The sequence below is a fragment of the Strigops habroptila genome, chromosome 6 (genome assembly GCF_004027225.2).
Source record: "Strigops habroptila isolate Jane chromosome 6, bStrHab1.2.pri, whole genome shotgun sequence".
NCBI lineage: Eukaryota > Metazoa > Chordata > Aves > Psittaciformes > Psittacidae > Strigops > Strigops habroptila.
The window spans coordinates 6,222,888-6,247,427 of record NC_044282.2 but is presented as its reverse complement, the minus strand read 5'-3'; the positions used below and the strand labels follow the sequence as shown (position 1 = coordinate 6,247,427).

The 24,540-nt window shown below is 37.2% G+C and overlaps 1 protein-coding gene across 1 annotated transcript in view; it reads left to right on the top strand.

The window, feature by feature from the left end:
* LAMA2 (laminin subunit alpha 2) overlaps nucleotides 1–24,540 on the top strand; it is a 369,886-nt gene that overhangs the window by 124,788 nt on the left and 220,558 nt on the right. Inside the window, 4 exon segments of the mRNA XM_030489189.1 lie at nucleotides 16,343–16,522; nucleotides 18,709–18,798; nucleotides 21,017–21,134; nucleotides 22,715–22,893. Of these exon segments, the coding sequence (XP_030345049.1) occupies nucleotides 16,343–16,522; nucleotides 18,709–18,798; nucleotides 21,017–21,134; nucleotides 22,715–22,893 (567 nt within the window).

Sequence of the window (24,540 nt, the reverse complement as noted above, 5' to 3'; positions counted from 1 at the left end):
CACTTGCTTTTACTAAGAAGTCAAGAATAATAAAAATTCATATTCTGGGAAACATTGAGTTTCTCTACAGTGAGGCTTTCTGAAAGTATGAAAACCAAGAGGAAGGGTGTGTGTTTAATTCCCACCTTATTATATCTTAATTGGAATAGCCAATTGACTCCCTGGTCCATATTAGTGTCCTCATAGAAGAATCTGACAGAAAGTTGATTTTCAAAAATTATACTCATTTGAATTGTGCGGAAGGTATGTCATACCTCACATGTCTGTATAAATATGATTAATGTGATTTTACTGCCAGAATGATGCCAGGTATTAAAATGAACTTCTGTATGTCTTCTCAGTTTCTTCTGAGAGCATATAGCCTCAGAAGTATTTGTGCAAGCCTTTGAGTGTTTGTTAAGACATGAAACCTTAACCTTGTTCCGTCTAAGAATTCAGCCCAGAGAAAGGAGTCATGGCCTTACAGTGGGAGGGGTAGTACTAACAGAATTTCAGGCATTGATTCCTGAGCAAGAGAGAATGTTAGGCAGTAGATTCAATTGCTGTGTCCTCACCTTGAATTCTGTGTGCAGTTCTGGGGCCCAAAATTTAAGGATGTGAAGGTCCTTGAATGCATCCAGAGGAGGGCAACAAAGCTGGTGAAAGGGCTGGAAGAAATGTCATATGAGGAGCAGCTAAGGACTCTGGGCTTGTCTAGTTTGGAGAAAAGGAGGCTGAGGGGTGACCTCAGCTCCCTGAGGAGGGGGTGAGGAGAGGGAGGTGCTGATCTCTTCTCTCTGGGATCCAGTGATAGGACGTGGGAATGGTTCATAGATGCACCAAGGGAGGTTTAGACTGGACATTAGGAAGCATTTCTTTACTGAGAAGGTCAAACACTGGAACGAACTTCCTACAGAGGTGGTCAGTGCCCCAAGCCTGCCTGTGTTTATGAGTCATTTGGACAATGTCCTTAACAATATGCTTTCACTTTTGGTTGGCTCTATATTGGTCAGGCAGTTGCGCTAGGTGATTGTTGTAGGTTCCTTTCAACTGAAATAGTCTATTCTATTCTACTCTATGCTACTCTATTCAGCTTCCTTTTTTTTTTTTTTCTTAATTTTTTTATTTTTTAAATCGTCTCTAGCATTAAACGAAAAGTACTGGGCAATATTTTCAGAAAGATATTAACACTAATGCACTATGATTATGAAGGATTTCTGAGATGACTAACTGTTCGTTAGTAAACTGCACAGTATTATTTCCATGTTCATAAAGGTAAAAAATTAGAGCCCAAAAGACTTTGGCAAGAGCTGTCTGTGTGAAGAACGGAGCCTAAGGTTCTCTGAGACTGATGCTAGCCCTTAACAAGAAAATTAACAATCCCTTAACTGTATGGCAGAAGACAGGAAGGCTGAAACAGAGAACCCTCAGGGAGGGGAATTATGGTGGAAATTGAGTAACTACCTGACTTCTTTCTTTTCGCAAATGAGTTTTCTGTCACTGTTACTGTACTGGTGAGAATGATGCTGCAATGAAGATGGTGCTCCAGTGCTGCTCCTTCAAATGCTTTACCTCTTACTCCTCCTGTGATGGTAGCAATCTAAGTATTTCTGTGGTAATAAAGGCTAGTCTGTGTGAGCACATTCATTAGTCTTTATTTTCTTCATTCAAGTGGAAGTTCAAAGTGTGTAGTAAAGAAACAAATTTGTTGATAGTAATGTTTTGCTATTCTGTCCACTTGCCATACTACTTGAATGCTAGTACTGTGTCCCTTTTAAACATGTCTCTGTGCTGCATGTCTCAGCTCACTTTGGATCTCCCCACCTCCCAGTAATTTGCTGTTTGCTGAAGTAGCCTCTGACCAAAGATGCCAGGAGCATTGAACTCTGCTACTTCCCAATGTTTTCTTGATAGTTTTCTCCTTGTCCTGTTCACTGACCATAGTGCTTGTCCTGTTCACTGTAGTCTCTTCGGTTCACAGAGAAGGAAGGGAAGAAAATGAGACTTAAAAATAGACTTTTAAGTCCATTCTCCCCACTGCCAGATTAAAGCTGTTTTCACTGGGAGTCTGAGACTGTCCATGCTAAGAGGACAGAGGGTCAGAATTTTTGGAAGTACTCAAAATTGAAACATCTTCCCTTGCAGACTGATGGCTTTTTTCCCAGTAATAAATTACACAGACGCTACCGTATTTCTACAAAAAAAAAAAAAAAGTAATGAGTTTATGGACTGCAGTGTTGACACAACTGATATAATTGATATAATTCCTATTTGTAGATTGATACTCTCTGTTCCTAATTAATTGGAATTAAAGTTTATTTTGTGTAGTAAGTCTGCTTTTCTACCTTGGCATGTCTTCTGCCCCTGAGCAGAAACTCATGTTGTAATTCGTACCATTTCTGGAAAAAAAGAAAAGCTGTTTAATTGTATGAATCATAATACTTAGTAATAAAGTTCCAATATACTAAGTGCATACTATACAGAGTAGTCTTTCAGTTTGAAGTTTCAAATTGATTAGATGATGTAACTTTTTTCTTTAGCATCCATCATTTATTGATCACAATGTTTACTGAAAAGAGATAAGTGTTACACATCTTTATATGGATCTGTGGTAGTTTTTCCAAATCATAAGAGGAGGACTTCTGCCTGTAAATGTAGTTTATAACTCAACATACTCTTAGTGTTGGCATGCCTAAGTCTTGGTATTCACTTATACTGATCAAAACCTATCTTCTTGTTGGGTCTGGTAGATAATTTTTGGACAGCAAAACAAGAACACCGGGTACTTCATAACTTGGTGAGTTTTTTTCTTTTCTGCTTGATCAGGGAAGCTGTAGATCCACAGCAGGTGGTTGTTTTGGGAGTGTGGGAACTGATACTTTAAGAACTTACCCACTCGACTGAAAGACTTCATAGAAAATCTTGCTTTAATGAAATACTACTTGTAAGCACTTTCCACATAGAGGTAAACCCACAAACATTTATTTACTTTAGCAATCTATTGCATTTTGTCTATGTTTTTTGTTCTGAGATGAGAAAATTGTAACACAACTTTCTAAGGGTTTTTTTGTGGGTTTTTTGGGTTTGGGGTTTTGTTTTTGTTTGTTTGTTTGTTTGTTTTGTTGGGTTTGGGGGTTTTTTTTTTGAGTAGTTGTTAACAGTCATGGATAATTACTGGGAGAAAGTAGCTTAATTCTTGTTTTTAATGAGTCTGGTGGCCAGGGGCATAGAAGGTCTTACAGATTCGGTTAAGGGTGATAAGCAGCTGAGAGATGCAGAGATGAGAGAGGAAAAAACAGTAAAGGTTATAAGGTAATTTAAAACCAGGGACGGGGAGAAATCTGTTGAGTGCCGAGTTTAAGATAAATCATTCTTTAATGTTTAAGTAAGAAAACTCCGTATTGCCAAAAAGTAAGAAAACTCTGTATTGCCAAAAAATGAGTATTTTTTTTAAAGGTAGAATTTGTTGAAATCCAGGTGGGCTATTGTAGAGAAATAATTTTGATCAATCTCACTGAAGCAGGGACATACCAATAGATCAGCCCAAGGCCAAATTTCACATCAGTGCAAAGGAATTTTATGTAAAAGAAAATCAAAACCAAACAGCATAGTTTGTCTGGAGTTTTCAGTTTAAATGGTACGTGTAACAGAAAATCAATAGAAGGAAAGTTAGTCAGTGAGACACTGTAATACCAATGGACAAACTCTTTGATTAAGGTCTAGACTATAGAACACATGAATGAAGAAAGCATAGAGCCAAGTTGGGTAAGTAGACTAATTGTATCAGCAAACAGTGCTGTGGCTGAGAAAATTAGTATTTCATGCCTGAGTAGAAAAAGTTAGGACTGCAGTACTACTTGATGAAGGCTGTGAAGGCAAAACTAAACACCATAGTGAAAAAGTAAGCTATGGTTAGCTTCCCACAGTCTTTGCAACTGTCATGATGAAGTAGAATCTGATTTTTAAGCATCCTTAAATGTTCTTCCAAAAACAGTCTAATTAGAGAACTTAGAATAAGGGAAGCAACTTAAAATGTTGTGAGAAGAGTGCAAGACAGGTTAGTTCAAAATACTCTTATTTAAAGACTCTTCTGTGAAGTGGCAATAATATTCTCACTGTTTGATGTGCTTATAAGAAAATCTGGTAAGACAGTCAAAAACCTAAAGTGATCTCTAGAGGTGGAAATATATTTTTATGTTTTCTTCTAAATCTGTAGAAGCTTATGCATGCTAGTTATAAAAAAATAATAAATCTTAGAGTATCTAAAAAGGTAGCATTAGAAACTGAAAGACATCTTATAAAAACATCTTGTTCCAGAAAGGAACTTTACATATTAACATAAAATCACAGTAAGGCAAAAGAAAGAGCAAGAACCAAAATACTGACCTTCCATACCAAGAAAATGACTGTGCTGAAGGCCTTAAAAACAATGAGAAGCTTTTTCAAATGCTTCAGAGTAATAAAGCTGATAAGCAACTGAGATGTAATAGGAGTGCCAAGGACAGTAAATCCATAGCAGGTGAATTCTGTGGCTTGAGCTCCTTACAGAGGGACATAAAGATGTAGCCATGGTAGAGCTTTTCTTTGTTTTAGAAGTTGGAGGAACTTCTGAAGGAAGAACAATTCTAAAAGAACAGTTTAAAAAGCCTGGCAAACTTGCTTCCCAACTTTTATTGCTGAGCACAATGTCATATGGTAGGGAATATCCTTTTGGTCAGCTGGGGTCAGTTGTCCTGGCTGTGTCCTCTCCTAACTCCTACTCACTATGGGGTGGGCAGTGTGAGAAGCAGAAAGATCTTGACTCTGTGCAAGCATTGCTCAGCAATAGCTGAAACATCCGTGTGTTATCAACACAGTTTTCAACCCAGATCCAAAACATAGCCCCACACAAGATACTGTGAAAAAAATTAACCCTATCCCAGCCAAAACCAATACACTAGCTTACATCATATTATTTTCTATCATATATCATAAATGAAATCTGAAAAACATAAACAGTTAAGAGTTTGACAAACCCCTGCCAAGTTTAGTTTTTGTAGCCAAAGTAAGCACTACTATTTTTGTAACAATTAATGATAGGAACAAAACCCAAAAAGTTGTTTTCATGCACATAATTCTTTAATCTCCTGTTTTAGAGAAGATATATGATTGCATTTGTGGCCTGTTCATTCTGTGCTACTTAGAAATTTTTTTTTTTTCCTGAGATTTCTTGTATTGGCCCCTGTAAAATATTCCTAAATCCGAAAACATCAGGTTCAGAATAGGATAGGGATTAAAGTTTCTTGAATTCTACAGATGAGTGTCCTATTTAGTCTTTCTTTTTAAAACTTTATAAATGGTTTTAAAACCAGTGAACATTTACCATTCAAAGGGATCCCATCTGGCTTTTGAAAGCATTCATCAGTGTGTGTTCCAAATGATACGACACAGGTTTTGCTAGGACTCTGGCACCGTACACTAATTGTAATGGGCTTTTCCACATATGGGTCTTCCATGCAAAAAAAGCCTCCAAAAAGTTTTGTTGAAATTTCCCCAGTTCAAAACTCGCCGGAGTTGTAGTTCAAAACAAGAATTCGGCAGTAATGCAAAGCATATTACTTCAGTTTATGTAATGATAACATCCAGGAGCAGATGTACTTGTTTAATGTTTAAACAGCTTAAATCCTCACATTCTCTCTCTTTTACATCAGCAGTTGTGTTTGGCAGCTCTTTGCAAGTGCTTACAGCTGGACAAGCTCCTGTGGATTTTCTTTCTAGTGGTCACCACACTGTTCTGGCAGTAATTTGTCTGTAATTCCACCATGCACTCCACAGTGCACCTCATTCAGAAGTAAATCTAGTGGAAAGTGCCATGAGTTTTTAGGATAATCATATAATGAATAAGGGATATGATAATATATTGGTAGAAAGAGGGTGATTGTGGTGTTGTTTAAATATTGTTTGGTTTGGCATAGTTAGAAGTCCTTTGGTTAAATCTGGGGATCAGAATGCTTTTTATTACAATCTGCAAGAAAACATAACTTTTGTGTAATAGTCATTCATTTGGAATCACTTGTCCCATTCATGATCATAATCCAAAAAGACGCTTACTACTTTCAAAAGTAGTAAAGAAAAAATATCCTCTTAAGATAATGTGCCATCTCACTTCAGCGCTTTTTTAAAAAATAGCGTAATTTAGATTTTTATGTTGTACTTTTTGAGTACCTGTGAAGAATGGGTTTGACATACCACTGTATTTCATCCTTTTAGCAGATAAGCTAAAAGGATGTTTCATGTTTTAACTCAGTAGTGCCACCTCTGCCTGATCAGAACCCAGAGTAACATAATTTTGAGAATTGCTTTGCACCTAGAGTTGTCATTGGCATCAGCCATTGAGTTCATGAGGCTTCATTTCTTATTCTAATCTGCTTACCTAAGGGCCACTAGGTTACGCAGCAGCTCTGACACTGACAGGGTCTAAACCAGAATGACAGTGATCATACAGGTTTTCAGACATCGGAGGTCAGACCACTGTTGTGTACGATGAAATTTAAAACAGGTATCATTTGATGACTTAAAATCATAAGTCACCTGTGGTAGTATGTGTTAGAATCTATAGCACATTGCCAATCTGCCTGCTTGTAAATAACTTAAAAATACTGGTTCAGTGTGTTTCATCTTTGAGAATATTCCTGTAAGAGCCAAGACTTCTTCTCCAGCTATCTTGTTAGTTATTAAGCAGAAAATACCTGTATTAAGAGATGAAGTCTCACTTGCAAGTACACTTTGAAAAGTTAGTAGAACACAAACAATCATCATTGTGTTAAAGCACAGTAAGTACAGTGTTCCAGGCCTCCCATCTTGTCTGAATCCCTTATGGGCTGCAGTATGCATAACTGTTGCTGAAACTACAAGCATGGTGTAGTGCTTCAGCTTAGTTAAGACAGTAAGAAATAGAAAATAAAAACTTGAAACACCAAATATACTTTCAGGGTAATAAAATTCCTTATTATTCTGTAATTTGCTAATAAGCATTGCTCTGGCAATGACTGGTCTGTTTAAAAGTGTGCGAGATGATGTCTTTGACAAATTGTTTCTTGTCCAAAAATGACAAGCATGAGAATTACAGGAACCATAGAAAAGCAGTGACTAGAATAAGCAATTTCAGTTTCAAGTGAAATTGGAAAGAAGAAAATGACAAAAGCAAGTTAATCAGGACTGAAGAGATGAAGCCTTATTTAGCTTAAGCTGTAGGGTATAGTTGTCAATGACACAATAGTATTTGCTAAACAGTTCGTTAAGCTGACATTTGCCTGTATTCTTAGGGGGAATGAGTTAGTTGAGATAGAGTTTGACATGCATAGCCCTTGACATTTTAATGCAAGTTTAAGCACTGCATTTCAAGCAGCTCTTGTACTCATTAGCAAGGCACAGAAGGGAGTTGTGCTTTCGCTTACTAAATGATTAATTTATTAAGATAGCGAGATATTTATTAGAAATACAGCAAAGCTTGCCAAATGCACTATTTCTTATATACAGTTGTCATAAATATGTATTTATGATGAAAAATTGGAAGCTGAGTTCTGGCATATGCTTCCAACTACTATTCTAGTTTTGAAACCAACTCTAAGAAAATTCACAGAACTTTTGTCTTTGGGGATTAAATATAAGATGCCAAGAGATTAATTAAGCAACAGTAATTTTACATCTACTGCAAATGGGCTATTTGCCACAGATAATTAAAGCTGTTATTGGGTAGGAGAATTATGAGAGCTATTGAATCACCTGTGGAAAAATTGATATTCAGTATTGTCCATCTTCATATTGATATGCTTGCATAACTTGAGAATGTAAATCATGTTAAGCCTGACATACCTATCTTCTCCACTGCTGATTATCAAGTAGCAAGTCTTTTTGTGTGGGTCAGAAGCTTTTCTCTCCTTTATGCTGCTGTCTGAGATTAAATTTTAGTCCAAAATTGACCTTTCCTGACAATATTTTTGGTTCAGACCGCTTCTTTACATAGAGCATCAAGTTTGAAGCCTAGAGTTTTCATATGATGTCTGAAATAAACTACTGAGTACTTGAACAAAGCGAGTTCTTTACCACTACTAGCCAAAAATTATTGGAGAGTGATATTTCTCCTCCATCCTTGTGACAAATTACACTAAGTAGCTTTCATTTTTTATGAAAGAATTAAGTCTTCCAGTTTAATCTAACATTCAGTATATAGATATGCATCAGTGAAAAGCATAGTGGTTACCGATGCTATTTTCCTGAAAGTGAACATAAAAACTCCATGCTACATAGCCAAACAGCTGGGGTTTTTTATATCCTAAAACCAGCTTGAGATTGACTGCACTCAAATTGCTTGGCAGAGTAACTAACTTCAAATACCAAAGCTCCGAATAGAAAAATACACCACTTGGATTCATACATGGATATTTTAAATTTGAATGAGAACATGGAGCATACTTAACATTCTTAAGAAATTTGTTGAAGTTGCTAATTTTAAGTAACTCAGCAGTTGATAATATACTTTCATGGAAAGCAGCATCATTTTTACTGTTGCATTAAGTAAAAAACCAGAGGGTCTTGCGCTCAACAGTGATAGTGAGGCACAGCCTGGGCACAGTCCAGCGCCTCCAAGTGGAGCAAGTACCCCAGTACAGCAGAGCCTTCAACGAGCTGAGATCCAGAGGGAGGATGCAGCTTTTCACCTCTGAGGCTACAGTAACTGTCTGGAACCTTGCCGAGGTTAAGGCAGAAAGAAGTGGTGTCCTTACTTGCAGCATGTTTGCTGTGGTTTGTGATTTGTGTCACCAAGAACTGCAGGAGGATGTCAGCAGACTGTGCAGCATCAGAGGTGAAAGGAAAGAGATTAACTAACTTTTCTCTGGGACTCTGCAGCCTGAACCACAACTGTACGAAAACAGAGGCAGACAGAGTCTGTGCCTGTTGATTCAAAAATGGAGACTCCCGTGATGGTGAAGACTGCAAACTTCACCTTCTCTGCAGATGGGCAGCTACCTGATAGTTCAGTGCCTGGTAGCAGAAAACGAGCTAGGAGCTCTGTTCAATGAAACATGTGAACCAGCAGTGCCTAAATTACCTAGGAGCACCAAGAGGAAACAATGGGTGTCAACAGTGGTGTACACCAAGTTGAACATAAAGCAGCAATGTGCCCTTGCAGCAAAGAAAGCCAACAGGATCCTGGGCTGCATAGAAAATAGTATATGAGATCTCTATGAAATAAAATTCAGCGCCTAAACTGGGACAGCACAGGTTTAATGTTATGTCAACAACTGCCCAAACAGAAGTACAGCAGTGAGTGGGTCTTGGCAAAGGAAGACTAAGACTGTCATACCAGCTTTCCATACTCCTTTGGCAGACTATGTAGGCATCAGCATAGAATGTAGTCCAAAAGAGTATTTCTTAAACACCTGAATGTTCTTCATGCAGCTAATAAAGGAACCCACAATTTAGTCCAAAACAGTGTACAGATCCTGTTTAAGATTATTAACTGTTGAACAATCGTTATGTAAAAATAACCAGAAAATTCTCAAAATGCAACATCCTAGAAAATAAAATCAAGTTAAAATTAGAAAAGATGGTTAAACAGCTAAAAAAAAAAAATCAAGACAGCCTACAGTTCATTTAAAAATAGCATTACATGAACATGCTTGCTACATTGAAGAATGTTTCTAAACATTCTACATATTTGAACCATAAACTAAGGAAAGAGAATAGATATTAAAAGTAAACTAGCATCTATTATGAATGGGAGTCATGTCTTTTTGTGCAAATGAGGAAAAGAGGTAGGAAAATAAGCTCCAGCAAATGACATGTTAAACCACAATAAAGATGTGAAAAAGATTCTCAGTGACTGAGTGACTGAGTTGAAATAAACCTCTTTTCAAACACATCAGAGTCAAGAAGTCTGCCAGAGAATTGGTGGGCTGCGAGATGATCAAAGAGCATTCAAGAAAGATAAGGTCATTGCCGAAAAACTAGATTGATGATTTGGATCAGGTTTTGCTATAAAGGCTGTCAGGAGGGTTTCTGCACTGGAAGCATTGTTTACAGGAGAGGCGTTGGAGAAGCAGTTACAAACTGGGTTGTTAACTGAGGAAGCACAGAAATAATTGATACATTGGGTAGTTAAAAGAAACTCAAGGTCAAAATAGGTGGATTACAACAGTTATTACTTAACCCCTCAGTTACAAATATTCTCAGTAACTGGGGAGTGTGGGGTGTCAAATGAAACACCAGTTTTTTAGAAACATTCATTAGGAATGCAAGGAAACTACAGATCTGGAAGCCTGGTACCTGTGCCAAGCTAATTAGCAAAGTAATGAAGAATAGTGCTTGTAGAAAGATAAATTTCTTTGTTCCAATTTAAGAACTAGGAAGTATTAAGTGAATTTAGTAGGAGGCAGGTTTAAAACAAGCAAAAGAAGGATCTTTTCCCCTACAACATGTGAATGAGGTGAGAAAATCCTTATTACATGATGGGTGTAGATTTTAAAAGGTGACCTGAATTTAAGGTCAGACTGAGTAAGTTCATAGAAATGCTTTGAGGCTTACCAAATATATAGAAACTATGCTGAGGAAGTATTAGGGATGCTTGTCATAGTGTTAGAATGCTGTTTTGGCTACTGTATAAGGCAGACTACCATGCTAGATAGGTCTTTTGGTTCTGACATCGTCCAGATATTCTCATGTACTGAGATGTCCTTTGAATATCTTTAGTAGTGTCTGTGTTCTTCAAGATACGTGTGGGAAATCTGTAAAAGCAGAAAACTGTGTAATAGCAGCCTTTGTTGGTAATGCAAAATTTCAGATAATTTGTTCTGTTAGCAGCTTATGTTACTAAATTAAAAACACTATATGAAAAGTAGTGTTACAAAAAGCAAAGTAATACATGTAAGGGAAAAAAGGAGTATGCGTGAATGCAGATGAGCTGGTGTTGGAATAAATTCTCTTCAGAGTAGAGAATTTGCAGCATTCTCGAAAGTTCTCTGAAGAAACTTGATTTAACATCACACTGAAGTTCAAAAATGAAAAGACATTGACTACTCACAATTTCCTCGAAAAACTAGAACAGTGTAACTGAAATAATTCATGATCGGAGTTCCAGGTTTAAAAGGAAAAAAAAACAACCCAAAAAACAAAACCTAACAAAACAACCAACAACCCCACCAGAACCAGTTATTTTTGTTGGGTTTTTTAAAGAAACAAGTTTCTTCCCATTGGGACAAATATCTGCAGTGATGAAAAACATGGTGAAAAAAGAGAGTAGACTAATAATAGAGAAAAGGGCAATTGGTAGACATTAAGCACTATGACTCAGATTCAGTCTAGCTCAGGAAGCATTTAGACTCTTCAGTCAGAGGAAGTGATGATATTGTATCAAAAGACTCACTCTCTAGATGCTCTGTTTCTTATATTCCTTCCTAATAATTTTCTACTGGCCTCTGATGGAGACAGGACATTGAATTAGGTAATCTTTGGTGTTACAAAACGGATTTCTGTTTTTCTGTCTAACCAGGTATGCATTTGTCCAATAACTGTTAGAAGTTTTCATTCCAAACCACATTCAGAAGATAGGTAACTTGGTAACTAAACTAACTTGAACATATACTATTGGGTCCAATCGTGTTTAACATCTTTATTCATAGTTTGGATAATGAGGCAGAGTGTACCTTCAGCAAGTTTGCTTTTGACACCAAACTGGGAGGAGTTGCTGATGATGTCAAAGGGTCATGCTGCCATCCAGAGGGGCGTCTAACAGACTGGGGAAATGGGCTGACGGGAACCTCACAAAGTTCAGCAAGGACAAGTGCAAAGTCCCACACTTGGGTAGGACCACCCATGCACCAGCATGTGCTGGGAGCCACCCAGCTGAAAAAGGATTCAGGGGTCCTGGTGGACACCAAGTTGAACATGAGCCAGCAACGTGTCCCTGTGGCAAAGGTTAATGGTACCCTGGGCAGCATTAGACAATTCTTGCCAGCAGGTCAAGAGAGGGAATCCTTCCCCTCGATTCAGTCCAGGGAAGGGCCACTAAGGTGATGAAGGGACTGGAGCATCTCTTCTATGAGGAAAGACTAAGAAAGCTGGGAGTGGTCATCCTGGAGAAGGGAAGGCTCAGGGAGATCTCAGCGATGTGTATTAATACCTGAAAGGAGGGTGCAAAGGGGATGGAGCCAGGCTTCTTTCAGTGGTGCCCAGTGACAGGACAGGAGACAACGGGCACAAACTGAAACACAGGTGGTTCTGCCTGAATATCAGGAAACATTTTTTTACTGTGAGGGTGATAGAGCACTGGCACAGGTTGCCCATAGAAGTTGTGGTCTCCATCATTAGAGATATGCAAAAGCCGTCTGTATGTGGTCCTGCAGAGCTGGATCAGATGACCTCTGGAGGTCCCTTCCAACCTCAACCATTCTGTGATTCTGTGATATAATCTTTTTGAACATATAGTAATGCAGTTACTGGAAAATTTCATCGTACCCTTTTGCTCGAATAGTTCTGACTATTGAACTGGTTGACAAATCAGATACTATTCAAAATGATTTTACAAATTCGAATTTGGCTTTCATTGTGTTAACTTTTAAATGTTTTGTAAGGGAATATTCATTTTCCCCAAAGATCCCATTTGTTGGAATATAATCCTGGGAAAATTTCTTCTTAAGGGAAAATTTTCTGGGGTTGAAACCTACATTTCATTTAGAATCCAAAATGGGGATTACCTCAGTCTTGGAATTGGTAAATAGAACCTGAGCAAAATTTGAGATTGTTCCCTCACGGGTACTTGGATTATCCACATTGTAGCAACCCAATGTGTGGATTAAAGTATTAATATTTTCCTGGTAGACTGAGCTTTGGATCTTAGCTCTGCCTTTGCTGTAGAACTCCTGTGTGACTCATTCTGCAATATGCGTACATCAGTGCCTTTGTTGTCTGTGTGAAAGTGGGGCTAGTCTTTGCAGGACTCAGAGCTATACATGAAGTACTATGATGATCTTGGATGGCATATGGTGGATGGATATTGAGGACTGTGTTCACTGGAGCAGTTTTCAGATCTTCTTAAAAAATATTTGGAGGGTAGGGACCATGTTAATGTCTTGACTGAAAATGTGCTATTACGTGAAGTGTCTCACAAATAGGTGCAAGATTGTGGAGGGAGATGAAAAGAGAATGTATGCTCTGGAAAAACACAGTGAAGTCTCATTGTGAAAGTCATACTGAAGATATTGTAAGTCTGATTTCTAGTTAAACTTCCTAAAAAAGAAGTTATTTAAAATTCTTACCGTTTATTCCTGATTAATGACAGATGTTCCTAAAGTACTCTTTGTTTCTTCCTTATGCTAGTTTCAAGGAGTAGGAACAACTTAGTTGGACATTCTTCAAGTTGTCTCTAAATGTTTCTAGGGAGAAATTAATGATTTCATCACAAATGTTGGGAGGAGGAGAAATAATTTAGAGTAATTAATTTTGTCTACCTGAAATTTTCTTTCAGATTCATTTTGATAAAACTACCCAGTTTTAATTTTCTAATCTCAGTGTCATTTTGATGTACATGTTTGAACAGGTGCCACATTTCATGCAGGACATAACTGCATTTCAATAATTATTAGAAATTATTTGTTGTTTTAAAATGAAATCATTAAACATTTAAACACAAACACGAAAGACAATACAAATGGAAGCCATAATCTCTGCTAGTTTAGCCTTGACAAATAGGTGTGCTGCTGGCAGATAGATCCATGAAACCTTTTAAAAAGGGTGTCTATTCTGAAAAGGATGCCTCTTGTTTTATTTTGTTAATCTACATTCTAATTCTGTAAAACTACCACTTCAGGTGTCTTAAGACTCAATTTCTGCTTAAAAAAAAAAAAAAAGAAAAGGTAAATCAAAAGATATGACTGCTATTTGTCAGCTGTGTCATTTGGGGTCAAGCTATTCGTACTGTTATTCATACTTTTAACTTTCTGTGCGCTCTTGCTTATTCTGATACATGGTTTTTCACCTGCATCTCTCTCCCCACACTGCCAAAAGATTGATTTTTTGTCTTTTTGAGAAGGTAGTCAGACTTCCATGCTGCTTATAGCCGCTGTTTCAGGGTGAGTTAGGGGATAGTTTGAGCACTACTCTAGACATATTTCTTCTTTATCTTCAGAATATCAAAGTTCAGTCTTTAGTATTCTACCACTTTAAACCATAACCCATTTATGTTTGATTCCTGTAAGAAAGAAATCTCCTGGAAGGTATTTAAAGGAAGGAGGTGAGAATGTGAAAAAAAACCTCAAAAGGAATGTATTTCCTTGCTCATGGGTAAATATTGTGCAAAGAAATCTTTAGACATGTGTTCTTTCTAAAGTTTTGCTTCATTTGGAAAGATCTATCAGTTTCCATTGGACCTATTGCCACCATCTCCAGGCTTCTTTTGAAGTTTATTCTCCACACATGTTCTCTTTCACTTTTCAGCAGGGACTTGCTTTCTCTGGTCATGTGTTTTTTTCCTGGTTATAGCCAGACATTTCTCATTCACGACCTCCTCCTTGCTTCCTCTGGTATTTTTATAATAATCTTTTGTTTGTACCCTGTCTTTTTCATAGCATTTTATTCTGTTCGTTTCCAGCCAACTGTCTCCTTTAATTTAATTACTTGTAGTCAGGAGCAAAACTGAGTCAGAGCTCGAAGTGAAAGGGTTGTTATGATCTCGGGGTAAGGTAGCAATATCACTTATCCCTGGAGATAACATGGCAGAATCCTAGAGGTACCAATTCATACTTAGGCAAGATTTGACTGATAGTTCCTCCAGAAAGAGTGGCTCCCAATGATTTTCTGTACCTGTGGATACAGTGAATCAGGATGCTGGATGTGATGGGGTTTAGGGTATCCCTGTTGGTAGTTAAAATAAGTAAGTTAATAGTATCACATAGCCAGTGCAAGAGAGCAGTTGTTCAATAAGCCTTCTATCCAGCACCTGTAGGAAGAACTACTGCTTTGCTGGGAGCAGTAGATTTGCTCTCTCTTTCCTTGCTGCGCAGCAGCCACTGCTGAGTGAGTGCCGGCTGGCATTCTGAGTGCAGCTGTTTGCCTAAAACAGTGATAATATGATCATTTTGAATGATAGAAAACGGCTGTGTGGCCTGACCTCTCACTCAGAGCACCGAGGAAAGGTGCACACCATACTCATTGCAAAGAATAAATATTTCTCTTTATTTGTTCTAATGTTCCGCACATCCGAACGTTCTTTCAGTATGCCAGCTTGTAATAAAAATGCCTCAATTAAAATTTAAGACTTCAGAATACAGGAAGATTAATGGTTTCTTTCATCCCTCCCTCTAGGTGCTCGTTAACAATATTTTGCTATACCTGACATTCTTCTTGTAGGCTTTTTCCAAGAACAATTCTGTGGCAGCCCATCTGTTTTATTTTGTGGATTCACAGCTAATGTAGGCCATGATCAGCTAAAAAGACAGGAGGGAACGAAGAATTGCTTATTTTTGTTACATTGCTCTTGATGATGCAGTTGGGGTCAGAGAGACTTTGTGAAAAAGCAACAGAGCACACTTACCTAGAAGATTTCTAGACTGTAGGATAGGACAGGAAGAAAAAGGGGGACAATTGTTATGGAAACCACAGTGTAAGCAGAGATTGGTAGCATCTTTGGAAAAACAAATGCTGAACAGAGTTCTCAGAAGTGATAAAGATTTTCCTTAGGGACCAGCTGAAGATAGTTGCAACCCAGGAAATTGCTTCAACTCACTGAGAACAAGATTCAAAGGAAATAACGTATTGTGTAAAGAGACAGTGGAAAAGGGAGATGCTTATGAATGCTTATTTTGTCTCAACTAGCTGTAGTTTTCAGTATTTCAAAAGTTACCTTATCTTGGCTTTAGAAAACTCCTAGTTCAAAAGTCTTTTGATTATGGCTGCTCTAAGAGACCCAAACTGACCCCTGTTGAATTCTGAGTCCTATTCCAAGTATCCATTCCTTTAACTCAAATTTTTTGAATCCTTTGGTTGTTTGATAACTTGAAAATACCTATTTTAGACTAGATGAAGAAAAATGAGTTGCCTGCAGCATGGACAGTGTTGCGGGGGCTTGGTACATGTGTGTAGTTTGTGCTACAGCCTTTCTGTGGCTGACTAATTTCCTTTGCTCAAAACATTTTTACTATAAAGCAGCTCCATAACTGGGGTCTGTGGGTACATGGAATATTTTTGGGGTAAATCTGCTTTCTAAAGAAAGAAGATATTTCACATTTACAGAGGCATTCCCACAGTGCCTGTAATGGTATTTGTTGGTATAATCATGGCAGCATTGCTGTCATTGAATTCCTAATTGCTTTAATAATTCTCTCTTCAGATTCACACTTCTCTAATTAATGGACGGCCTAGTGCTGATGATCCTTCACGTGTACTACTAGAATTCACCTCTGCTCGCTTTATTCGCCTGAGATTTCAGAGGATACGGACACTAAATGCTGATTTAATGATGTTCGCACACAAAGACCCAAATGAAATTGATCCCATTGTTACAAGGAGGGTAAGTTCTGTCAAGACAGTAGAAATGCATGTGTAGAAGTTCTCTTACACTTATAAATGCTGTACCTGCTTTTGTTTGCCATAGGAAATTTTGGGAGACAACGAATACCTGTTGTTATCTGTCAAAATCCTGGTGTTAGAGGATTCCTTCTTCACAGTATTTTATCTTCTCTATAGCAGAAGTAACAATTTTATTTTTTCTGCCTAATGGTGTTACTGACATATATAACATGCCTACTAACATGTAAAGGAGCACACAGCTCCTTTGGCTGCAAATATTTGGGTGTAGGTAATTGGCAGGTAGTTGCTGTTAGATAATGTCCTCTTGCCTCTTCAGCTGCTCAGTCTTTAGCTACCTTTAATGTTCCTTGAACACTTGTTTTCTACTAGTGGTACTGTAACTAGTAGTCAGGCCTGCATGCAACCTCTTTAGCATTATTATATAATTGTGGCTAACAGTAAAAAATTTACACTGTGCTTTATCTTGAAAGAATGAATGCAGCACTCAAACTTACAGCATACCCTAGTCTTCTCCACTGTTCCTTGTGTGTGCACACACCTATCTTTTCTTTCTGCAATCTGTACTTTCTTCCCTATGCCACATTTCCCCATTTTCCTGCTGCTCAAATGTTGCATGTTTCCTTCTAATTTTTCTACAAAGCATTCTTAAAAGCTGCTTTGGTGGATGTATACCTTTCAACATTTTTTCTTTGTGTTCACTTCCTCTTTCTGTTGCTCATGTTATTTTTTTTTGGAAAGTTTAGGGTACCACTATGGTAAGTCCTGTTATGAAGGGGAAGTAATGCTATTCTTAGCTTTAGTTAGTGTCATTTATTAATGATGGATAACTGCAAAGAAAAATTGCTTCTTCTGTTCCCCATTTCTAGTTTCCACTTCTTCTGCTAACTACATAGAGTGCTCGCTATTTCTGAAAGTTTGGAATGTGCCATTCTGTTTTGTATTACAAACCTGGAAACTCTCCTAGTTGAGTGCATTTATTGCAGCTTCACTAATCATGGAAACTGTGTGTTTATGTAAGAGGGCACATTTAGCACATTTAATAGCCTGATTCTAAGTGAAGAGAAACACAAAATTGAATTCACACTTTAAAAATCACTGTATACTCATGAAAACCTAGGGCAGGATGATCCACTAATCATCAGTTTCTCAAATTAACAAAGAACAATAACTTCCGTATGACATCCCTCCGTGAGTCTGTCCTCAAAGGAACAAGGAGCAACTGAAACTTGCCATCCTCATCTGCCTTTCCCCATAGAAGATATTAGACAAGCCACTATCCCACAAAATGAGAAACAGGATAGCCACAAATGATACATTTTCTATGTGGTAGAAGACTAACTGTGAGTTATACGAGTTCCTGTTTGTTTGATGTATTTGTTGATAATTTGAAAAAGAGGTTGAACACAAAACCAGCAAAATTTGCAAACGGCATATGTTTGGTTTGGTTAGCCAATTGTTAGGACGTTACAGGACCCTCGCCAAAACAGATGAGAATGAACAAGGTGGCATGTGAGATACACTTTTTGCAGATGTTGTAATACATGATTATAAATATCTTTCCATCCTTCTTTCTGGTAATGGCTATTAATCCCCTCCAAAGAGGAATCAGAAATGGTCAAATGGCAGAGCAACACTTCAAATGTTATTTACATTTCAGTAATGAAGACTATTCCATAGTCATTCAAAAGGCCAACAGAGAAAAACAGTTCTTTCCACAGTCCAGTGAATACCCAAGTAAGACCCAGCTGAGGTGAACAAAGGTGTTTCATTCTTAGTTTTTGTTCTAGCCTTTCTCTTCTCCCCATCACCATGCCTTTTCCTTTTCATGTTTTCTGAAGGGAGTAAATTTGATAGCATTTGACTTTTCATTATCCACTGTGCATATAGCCTTTTCCTATTCTCGTGTTTGGTGTATGCTGTGTATAAATTGACATGGCTCTTGTGACTTCAAACAAATGGAACTGTGCCAATTTATACCTTTTCTTTCACTAAGCCTGAATCTGTTGATCAAGATGTGGCTTGGATTACATTTTCTGCTATATTTGTAATAGATCAAAAAAGAAATAAAACAAGATCTGTCATTTTTGTCACCAGAAATGAATTCTGTAGTTTGGCACCTGCATTTTACTATCCACTTAGCAATTCAATTTCTGCTTTGTCTTACAGTATTATTATTCTATAAAAGATATCTCTGTTGGAGGCATGTGTATATGTTCAGGCCATGCAAAGGCTTGTCCATTGGATCCAGTGACCAATGTATGTATTTTTCAATTTTCTTTCTATTTTTTATTTTTTTGTTCCTTTAATGTGCCTTATGATGTGCCTTATTCATAGGGTGGAACATGAGAGAAGGATCTTGATAATCCTCAGAGTTCTGTGAATTTAAGTCTGTTCTTCACCTGGAACAGTCAGAAGCAGTGCCAGGATGAAACAGTGCTGGCAACCAGAATAATAACCATTCATAGAATGTCAGTGGGAGCTTTTTCTGAAAGAGTAGATTTCAGATAGTTCAGTCCATATTCCTGTGAACAACAGAAATTTGGGTTACGTTATGTAGCTGTAGAGATGAGCACTAACAGTCAGTCTTTCTTCTTGATATTAATCAAGGTCTTTCCTAATTGACTGTCAAGTGTTTAATCAATACTTGCAAACAAATGATGGCTGTATAATGCTGCATTTACTATGCAGGAAATGTTAATTGAGTAATCAGTTAAGCTAGTCTGGAAAGTCATGAGCTGTTTATAATGTCTTCCAACTTGTAGCTTTTTTTTTGTGCCATTAGAAAACACATAACCAATGTAATTGAAATATAGAAATATAATTTGTTTCTGACGGTCCAAATCTATGCACACATTATTACTTATACAAAATTTCCAATCTACTAGTATTACTAAAGTGCCACAATGTGGGATCTCTTCACATGCTATTCACTTAAGTAGGAGTTTTGTAGGATTTAGCAGAAAATCTTATTTATATATGACATTAAGCCATTGTGTAGGAGCTGATAAAAAACCCTAAACAAATGGAAGAAATCTTATGGAGAATGCATTTACAGTTCTAAGCAGTTTCCATGGGTCCATGTGAAAATTTTAGAAACTCCTTGGTTTAATATATCTAAGCTTGTGATGATGTGTATAGCAAGTGTTGAACTATTGTTTCAGATGGCCTTAGTTATTGAACTGAAGCATTGCTTCAGTGCCATCTGTTAGAATTGGTCCTCCCTCAGAAAGTAAGTGCTGTTGTTGAAATTAATACATACTTGAGTTCAGATATTTGGCTACTAGATAAAATAAAGGCATTTTGGCAAGTGCGGTGTCTTGTTTTGAAGGATAATAAATATGTATTTGTTGTCTGACTGGTATGAAAAATAGCATAAGTGAAACAACTCAAGCCATAAGAGATTTGGAGTATTTGCTTTAGCTCTTCAGGAATAGCCTTTAGACTGAGCCGTAGCAAACTAGGTAGACTTTGGCTTAGAAACATCATGGCTGTAATTGTTAATGTTATAGATTTTTCCCCTAGCATTCAAAAAATAAACTTGCTTGAATTTACTGCCCCACTTTTCTGAAGCATTCCTTAAATTAATCTTGTTTTGCAAAATTGATGCTTTGTCCTGTGAGCCATAGAATTTGTCCAGGTTAGTTTGTGGTTTCCACCTTGAGTGGCACCACAAGGATCCCTCGACTGAACTATTGCTCCTCATGTCTCCAAACTACAGTTTATCTTTTCCAAGCTGCTTCTGTGGCTCAGAGAGTTTGGGTATTCTCTACAGCAGTATTTTCGTGCTGGGACTAAGGTGGTCTGCTGAAGAACTGAGAAGTGACTGAATGGCTGGTCCTGCTCTCATCTGTTATTAATTTTAAAATTGCTGCTATCCCACACATAGAGTTAGTTATTCGGTTAGAAGGTTACATGATGAGTTGACTCATACAATAAAAAATAATGCTAAAGTTAAAAGAAAAGCCAATTTTTACTGGATCATCCAGCAGAATTGATTTCACTCTGCAGCTGCAGGATTGCTGCATCTAAGAGAGGGGTGGAGAATGGCTCGCTCGTAGTATAGGCTGGCTATCAGATTTCCTGATAAGAAAAGCTGTATCCGAGGACTACCAGCACTTTGGCTTATTTGCTGTATTGGGGAACTTTCATTCTCCCATCCTCCTTTCTTCAGCCAGTTGCAATTAGATTCTCCTAGATTCTTAAATTCTCCTTAGATTCTCTGGCCAACTGTATTCTTTTGCATCATGGCTGTTTTCTTAAAATAGAGCTATAGAAGTTAAACACACTCTTTTGTCTCTCACTTGGTGAATGCAGGATACATAAATGAATTAAAATGAACAAACAGAGGAATTACAGAGTATAGCCATTCCTAATGTTAATGTTTTCGTAATTTGAACTGGAATGCAGATTATGTACATGGACAGATTCTTCAAATCATCACGTCGTATAAATATTTGTTTTTCTTTTAAATTAGAAATCCATCTGTCAGTGTGAGCACAACACATGCGGAGAGACATGTGATCACTGTTGTCCTGGTTTCAATCAAAAGCCTTGGCATGCTGGCACTTTCCTGGTTAAGCATGAATGTGAACGTAAGTTGAAAGCAGCACGGAAGAGAAAGTTTACTGCAACTGCTGGTGAAAACTGAAATTGGGTCCTACCTGATTTCATAATTGATTTTATTTCTGACCACATTTGTTTATGAATAGAATTTGACGTGATGTTATTCTCTTATTTGGACTGGCTCAAAAGAGTTAACAGAAAAATTACATGTAGAATCATGGTTTTATTGAACTCAGAATATTTTATTGTAACATGCTGATACTGGTGGAATACTGTATAAAAAATCATTTTGACTTGTTTAATTTTTATAAGTGTGAAATAACAGGATTGATTATATCAAACTTTAACAGCACGATTTTCATATAAATGGGACTTTTATATATTATAATGTTCAGCCTTGCTTAAACAAAATATTTCTACATGGTCAAAATCCAATTTGCGTTTCTCATTTTTTTAATGGAGAAAACAATGTAGCTGGTTTTCTAACATGAAATGAAAACATGTCTGGAAATATCACCTTCCCACAGGGTGGGAATTTCATTTTCGTCTTTACTGTGGTAAGGGTAGTTATAATTGAACTTTAACATCTTATTTCCAAAGGTCACATACCAGTTATATTTCTGAACGTAATAAAGTCTAGCACTCCATTACATGTAAGTATTTATTCTGTTGTAGGATTGAAGCTATAGTTTTACCATGAATGGTTAAACATAAATAAAAAGAAACAGATATCCCCATATTAAAAGTAGTAATTGCTTATTTGTATCCTGTAAACTTTGGTAAAAGGGGTATTTGTTTCAGTAGGGGCTGTGTCTGCGCTGGGAATGCTTTCTGGAATGAAATCGGGATACATTTATTTTCATGTTTAATTTTTGAAAGACACTTCTTAAGCCCTGTTCAACCCTCAGTGGATTGTTGTACTTTCATGGTGGAAACAGTTCCCTGGGATCTGGTTCAGATGTGAGGAGAATGACTCCCTACAATGTTGACAAGCTTTGAATTTCTCTTTATGTGGAAATGAATGTTTGAATACCACAGGGAGAGGGAGAGAGAGAGCTACCTCATTTTTTCAGCAACAGATTATTACATTAGCTCTCCTGCATGTGGACCTGAAGCCTAAGAGTTCAGATTTGAACTTCTAAAAAATTTTAAGGTTGGAAATCCTTTTGTTCTGACCCAGTTCTTATGGAAAGCTTTCATGGAAATTATTTTAATTTGCTCATACCTTTCTGTTGCTTTCCTTATAATTCCTATTGTATTTTACATTGGCCAGCTCTTTCATGAACTGTTTGTGTATGCAGCCACAAGGTTTAAGTGAGAAAAAAAACCCAAACCTGTAAACCAAAATGAGCTATATTTGTCAAATTCCATACTCCCCCAGACAAAACATCGAGGAAAAAAATCCAGTATGCAGAATTCCAAGCTATGTTTGTGATGGGAGCACATTACTTTTCACAGCCGAAGTAGTAAATTAATGCTTGAATGTCTTCTCAGTTACAGTGTGTGCAGCACCTCTGATAAAATGTTGAAAGACTCTTTTTTAATGCCTTAGTAACAGCACGCCATCACCAGCCAGAAAGTATTCACTAACACAGTTCCGTCTCTTTAGCATGCAACTGTCATGGGAAGACTGAGGAGTGTTACTATGACCAGGATGTTGCAGACAGAAATCAGAGTTTGAATGTCCATGGAGAATACATCGGGGGTGGAGTGTGTGTGAATTGTACCAGCTACACTGGTGGAATAAACTGCGAGACCTGCATTGATGGTTACTTCAGACCTAAAGGGGTAAACGCGTGTTCTGTTGCCACTTCACTGTAAAGCTCGGTGTTGAAACCATCATTTCAGCAGGGGAGTTAAGTTATTAAACAGGGATGACACAGTTTGGGCTGCCATTTTATGAAGGTTAACTTCTAATTCTGACAGTGTAGGAGTTTCTTTTCACAGCTGGAAATCTATGAAGTTAATACACACAGAAATAGGAAAGTGAACTGTGTTGATATGAAGGAATGCACTTGAGGTCAGGGCCCCCAGCTAGTATTTCAATTTAATTTAAAAGAGGATGTGATCCTGCAAACAGAAATTTTGCTTCAGTTTTGAATTTGAAGATTTATTATCAGAGATGGAAGAAATATTGCTATATTTGATACTGGAGAAAGACTGTAATTTTTATTTTTTAAATGCGGAATTAATAACCATCAAAATTCTATAGTGTCTCATGGATGTCTAATTTTTAGTTTAGCGGGAATTGGTTTTTGTGTTTCATCATATAAAGCTGTGTTTTCATCAAAGTTGAAGCTGTCAAAAGATGCATCATATTAGGCTGTATTGCAAATATGGGCTGTGCCTGTGCTTTAGACAGTTACACTATTGGTGTGTGCTTAAATTCCTGATACTTTATATAGTTTCAGTTAGGTAAATCATGGCCTTTAGTATGATTGGTTTTCAATCTTCAAACTCAGAAAACATCAGCAAATAACAATAATTATATTCTCCCCAATATCCGGGTTTTAGCCTTAGAGCTTGAGAAAAGGAGTAATGATCTCTTCAGCAGGGCACACACTTGATTTTCTCCTCGGATTTCCTCCAATCATCAAACTAATAGGGATTTTATATATGTGTGTGTGTATAGGGTATCTATACTGTGTGTATATACCTAGTTCATGCGGAACTTCCAGTTCATATTCCCAGTGTGATAGTAGACCAAGGTTTAAGTTTGAGGTAACATTTTCAAGAACAGAAGGAAATTGTTCCATTGTCTAATGTTCACTTTTTTCACATATCTTTTTTGTTCAGTTACTGACTGACTAACTCTAGTTAGTTTTTTGAATCATGTTTACCAGAACAACTGAACTGTTTGTCAGTATTACTTTAGGTAGTGAATGCTTAAAATGTACTTCATTACATTTATAGATTTCAACTATACAGGGGTTTCTTATTATCTCTACACTTGTTTAATTTAGTTGAAAACATTTGTATCTAAATTACTTACGTGTTTCTAAATAAAAACCCAACATGTAAATATTAATAGAATAAAAGACTAACAAATAATAAACTAATAACTAATAATAGAATAATAGTATCATTCAGGTTGGAAAGGACCTTTAAGATCATCAAGTCCATCCGTTAACCAAACACTGCCAAGTCCACCACTAAGCCATGTCTCTAAGCACCACATCTCACATCTTTTAAATATCTCCAGGGATGGTGACTCAACCACTTCCCTGGGCAGCCTGTTCCAAGGCTTGACAACTCTTTTCATGAAAATTTTTTTCTGATATCCAATCTAAACCTCCCCTGCGCAACTTGAAGCCATTTCCTCTTGTCATAGACTGCATGAGCTAAGTTTGGCAACCATCTCATTTCTGTTAAAGTGCAAGCTACCTACACAGAAGTTGTTCCCTCCTACATTTTGTTTATGAAGTAAATAAAATT